The 4,876-nt window shown below is 64.3% G+C and overlaps 1 protein-coding gene across 1 annotated transcript; it reads left to right on the plus strand.

Annotated features, from left to right (window-relative positions):
- The first annotated feature begins 3,889 nt into the window (after window positions 1-3,889).
- OTOS (otospiralin) lies at window positions 3,890-4,876 on the plus strand. The gene is made up of 3 exons (XM_039228539.1): window positions 3,890-3,947; window positions 4,059-4,085; window positions 4,692-4,876. Exons 1-3 carry the CDS (start codon window positions 3,890-3,892, stop codon window positions 4,874-4,876), a joined length of 270 nt encoding a protein of 89 aa, XP_039084470.1.

Consider the following 4,876-nt stretch of genomic DNA (forward strand, 5'->3'; position numbering starts at 1 on the left):
CTGAGATGGGGGCGGCGGCTGTGGGACAGGTCAGAGAAGAGGCGCGTAGGGAAGGCACGCCCAGGGAAGCGTGGGGGTGGGAGCACCCCTGGCCTCAGGACTTGGGAAGGCTGGAAGGGCTGTGAGCCCTGGGGCCCTGCCCACCCTCCGGGAGATATGAGGCGGCTGGGCCTTGTCCTCCTGGGCGGAGGCCTGGGTGTCGGTGGCTCTGGTGACCTCAGTGTTCCCGAGTCAGACGGCAGAGGGCGCCCCGAGACCTCACACCAGGAGTGTCCGCTGTGCTGGCTGGGGAGGTCGCACCTGGGTCACTGGGTGAGGCAGTGGAGGACAGAGGGCTTCCAGGCTTGCTCCCTTCCCATGCGGCTGGCAGAGCCCACGGCCCACCCTGTCTCTCTGCGGAGCTGGCCTGGGGGCAGACCTTTGTCCACCAAGACCCGGCTCCCAGGACCAGGGCTGCTTCTCGCTATAGGTGTTGGGGGGGGGGGGTCGGGGGAGGCCCTTTGGAGGCCTCGTGAGCATCCGCAGGGGAGAACCCTCCAGGTGGGACCCCCAGGTGGGACACTCCAGGTGGGACCCTCCAGGTGGGATCCTCCAGGTGGGATTCTCCAGGTGGGACCCTCCAGGTGGGACCCTCCAGGTGCGGCCCTCCAGGTGGGATTCTCCAGGTGGGACCTTCCAGGTGGGACCCTCCAGGTGGGATTCTCCAGGTGGGACCCCCCAGGTGGGATTCTCCAGGTGGGACCCCCCAGGTGGGAACCTCCAGGTGCGGCCCCCCAGGTGGGTCTAAGGAAGGCCTATGTACAGACCAGCGAGGGAGAGTTGCCTGAAGGACTCAGGAGGAGAGAAAAGGTGTGGGGGTGGACTTGGGGGTGGCCGTGTGGTTGTGGAAGACCCGGGCAGCGGATCAGAATGCTGGTAACCGGGAGCTATTGGAGGTTGTGTGTAGAGTCCTCTCCCCCATGTAACAGCGTTAACCTGAGGAAAATATGTAAACCCAGAGAGAGAGAGACCTGCGTATACCCATAGCCTAGCACCCAACACCATCCCTGCTCATTCCTTGCAGATATTTTTCGGGGTAGGTTTTTCTTAGGAAAATAGCCATAAAGATACAGCACATGTAGTTTATTTCCTTTTTCCTGACATCATAGGAAAGTTCCGCTGCACGGCACCTTCAGACATGCAGCTGGCAGCGGTAAACAATGAGCCATCACCCTCTGGCACGGTGAGGGACGCAGGGGTGCGGTGAGGGACGCAGCAGCCGTCCTTACGCCCTCCCTGCCCTGCCCAGCTCTGCACAGCCGCCGCCCGCCTCGGGGGTCCCAGCCCCACAGACGCCCAGGCCATGGGTGGGGACTCCTCAGCCCCCGAGCTCCCGGGCCTAGCTCTGCGGAAAGCTCCTGCCCACAGCACGCCCGGGGCCAGTGGGGTAGAAGGCTGGAGCCAGGAGACGTTAATCCCGAGGGGAATCAGGTTCCGGGTAGAACCCGGAATCGGTTCTCTGGCCTGACCCCGGTGCCCTTCATAGCGGTACAGGGCGCTGCCGTCCCCGGAGCCACGGGGCTACAGAAAGCCACAGGCCACTTAGCAGTGGAAGCAAGCAGGAAGGGCTGTGGGGTGCTTGGTAGTTTCTCAGCGTGCTGCAGAACGTGGAAGAGACGATTATGAGCTCGGAGCTTACAGTTCCCAGCTGAGGAGGCAGATAAGGAACCCAGAATCTTCTGTGCTGTGCAGAAAGGGTGACCAAGCAGCCCGACTGCCCTCCTTGGAGACTCCCGCCTGCCAGGGTCCCGCGGCTGGAACCCCCTCACGGAGAAGAGGACCTCACTGCCTCCCCCGCCCCCCGCATCTATGCAGCGTGGTGCGTGCTGAGAACCCGCTTCCTCCCAGGCATCCGGAATCGACCCCAGGCCGCGGGGGCCCCGTGCCCAGCCCCCGACAAACACCCTGGGCGCCGCGTCTCTCACGGGCCCCTGGGGGTGGCCTGTGTGAGTCCACGGGGAGGGGTCCCGGGAGCTCAGGCCCGACGTCCCCCGTGTGCCTCTCCCTTCCTGTGCATCCCACCATTTCTGTGTTGTGAACCCAGCTGGGAGTGTGCTGAGTCGGGGGGGGGCGGCTAGAGAATCACTGAGCCGGGTGGCCTTGGGGACCCTGACGCAACTGCCCTACAAAAATTATGTCTTGCAGACCAGGAGTGCAGATTTCTGAAAATAAAACCTGAGGTCTAAGCTGGTGGGTCTTAAACTCCCAAGGCGAGTTGGATTTCTGCTCTGTCGCCGTCTTGTGGGAAGGGCGGGGCCTTGCTGGGCAGAAAGGAGTCTCTCATCGCTTGGATGGGGATGCGTGGGGGGACTGGTGCAGCTGGAGACCCGAGCCCCTAAATTCTGCCGCGTCCCTTTGCCAGGAGGTGTCCCTCCTCCCTATCTGGTGGGTTAGTCCCCCCCCAAGAACTCGTTGCCCCCGCTGACAGCTGTCGTCTGCAAGGGGCTGACCCCCACCCCCAACCGTGACTCTGTTTCCTGATCTGTGACCAGACCCTGAGGCTGAGATATGACTCAGAAGGTGAGGCGCAAAGTGTGCCCCAGGGGGCTCCACATATGCCACCCAAGTCCTGGGGAACACACATGGGGTGGCTCAGGGTGCAGATGACCGCAGTGCTGGCCTGGGCCCACTTATCTGAGGTTCTGGATTCGCGGGGTGACCGGGAGCTGCTCTAAACATTTGTGCAAAGCTTCCCTGTGCAGGAGGCTGAGCTGCCAGACCTGTGGTCCCTGGTCCAGGCAGGTGCCCGAGACTTGGGGACACCGGGTGTGTGTTGGCTGGATCCGTCACGGAAGACCTGCTCTCCGCCACTCAGCACCAGCCAGACCGCATGCCATGACCCCAGCCGCATGGATTCGGTGGGCGATGGGACCCTGTGGGCAGGGCCACAGGAGTGGCCGCAGGCCTGAGGGGCAGCCCTGAGGGGTCATCGGAGCAGCCGGCCTAACCCACAGAGAGCCTAGGAGTCGTCCGTGGTGTCCCGGGGGCTGGACGGCTGCCTTCCTGACAACAGACTCACTCATTGTGCCTGAGCGGAAGGGCTTCGGTCTGCAGATGCGAAGCGGGGCTGGACGCCACATTCCCTGCAGGGCCCGTGCTTAGCAGCGTCCTGTCGGCAGGGGTGCTGATCTGAGGCTGCTCATGGCTCCCCAAGGGCCCCGCCCTGCCTGCCTGTCCCTCCAGGGCCAGCCCTGTGATTACCCTGTTCCTGTAAGGGGGGCTCTCAGCCCCAGTGTCAGACTTAGAACGTCCTTCTCTCCTGGCGGAGAGGAAATTGCGTTTGAGTCCTGATGTTGAATTCGGTCCTAAAATCCTAGTCGTGCCTGTGCAGAGATGTTTTTCTCCGAATTTGATCCTTGGATCAGATTCCCACAGTGGACTCTCGAGGTCTCACTGCCAGCAGGGTCACAGAGCCCTCAGCGCTCTGTGTGGGATGAAATATTCAGTTTGACGGCTCGTGCAGGTGACGTCTGCCTCCTCGTCTCTGGCCTTTTATAAAGAGGAGCCTGCGTGCGGGCGGCAGACGCCCATCCCGTCCGGCTGAGGCTGAGCAACGGGACCGCAAGGTAACCTCGGGAGGGGCAGGTGCGGGGTCACCGCCTACCGTTACGCACAGGCCGGCTGACAGGTGGGGTCCAGCCTCGGGACAACGGTCTGAAGTCACTGAAACTGAAATTGCTATGAAAACACTCTGCACGTGTCTTTTGCCCAGAGCTGTCTTCCAGGGAGCGGCCGGTTCAGGGGTGCTGGGAGGGAGCGGGGCCCCCACGGTGGCTGGTCTCACCCTCTGGGCCCCTCGTGCCGCAGGTAGACCGGGGCCCGTCCGTTGGTGGAGGACGCGCCGGGGAAGATGACGGCCTGCTTGGTGCGAGGGCTGGCGCTCTGCCTCCTGCTGGGGCCCCTGGCCGGTGAGTGGCTGCCTGTCCCTTGCGCCATCTCCCTGGCGGCGTGGGCAGCTTGTGTGCGGTGGGTCCTGCGCTAGGGGGCCTCCAGGGTGACCGCTCTCTCTTCCCCTGCAGGGACCAAGCCAGTGCAGGAGGAGGAAGGTACTGTATTGTCCTCTGGTCTTTTCTGCTGTGTGTCTGGGTGGGGCAGGGTCAGAGGGGGGCTGGGTGGGAGCTTCTGTCCGCAGCAGAGGAAGCAGGAGGCCTGGGTCAGCTCAGGGCCCAGCTATTCAGGCCGAGGGACCGGAGCCTCTGCCCTGGGCCCTGCCCTCCCGCCACCTGGGGCGGCACAGGGCAGGAGAGACCCTCTGAGCCCCTGAGGCTTGGCACCTCGCCCTCAGGCTGGACTCACCCCGTGGCCCTCCCCCGAACGCCCGCCCCACAGCAGCGGCATCTGGACTCCAGGGCCGGGGGCTGTGGTCCCCTCTGAAATCCCACCGGGAGCCTCCCAGAACGGGGGCCGGATTCCTGCCCCTCCCCCCTTCTCCTCGTCTCCCCCAGACCGTGAGTCTCAACAGGCAGAACCCAGGTCATCACCCAGATGGCAAGGCCCCGGGGTGCTCCCCCGGAGGACCAGGGACCACCCAGGTCCTGGCTCCCAGCCGGGAGGGTCCCTTCACGGCATGGGGGCGCTGGGCACCGGCCGCGGCCCGAGGCATCCGTGGAGGGGCGGCCTCGGGGCCGGACGAGCGGGCTTGTGTCTTTCAGACCCCTACGCGGAGCCGCCGGCCTTGCCTTACTGGCCTTTCTCCACCTCAGACTTCTGGAACTACGTGCAGTACTTCCAGACCCTGGGCGCCTACCCCCAGATCGAGGACCTGGCCCGCACCTTCTTCGCCCACTTCCCCCTGGGGACCACCCTGGGGTTCCATGTCCCCTATCAGCAGGACTGA

Source organism: Hyaena hyaena, unplaced genomic scaffold (genome assembly GCF_003009895.1).
Source record: "Hyaena hyaena isolate Hyena2069 unplaced genomic scaffold, ASM300989v1 scaffold_31, whole genome shotgun sequence".
Classification (NCBI taxonomy): domain Eukaryota; kingdom Metazoa; phylum Chordata; class Mammalia; order Carnivora; family Hyaenidae; genus Hyaena; species Hyaena hyaena.

Bases quoted from the DNA above. Each gene is read 5' to 3' on its own strand.
- OTOS (XM_039228539.1), top strand. From the start codon at position 3,890: ATGACGGCCTGCTTGGTGCGAGGGCTGGCGCTCTGCCTCCTGCTGGGG. The intron at 3,948-4,058 runs GTGAGTGGCTGC...CTTCCCCTGCAG, and splicing joins CCTGCTGGGGCCCCTGGCCG to GGACCAAGCCAGTGCAGGAG. The intron at 4,086-4,691 runs GTACTGTATTGT...TGTGTCTTTCAG, and splicing joins GCCAGTGCAGGAGGAGGAAG to ACCCCTACGCGGAGCCGCCG.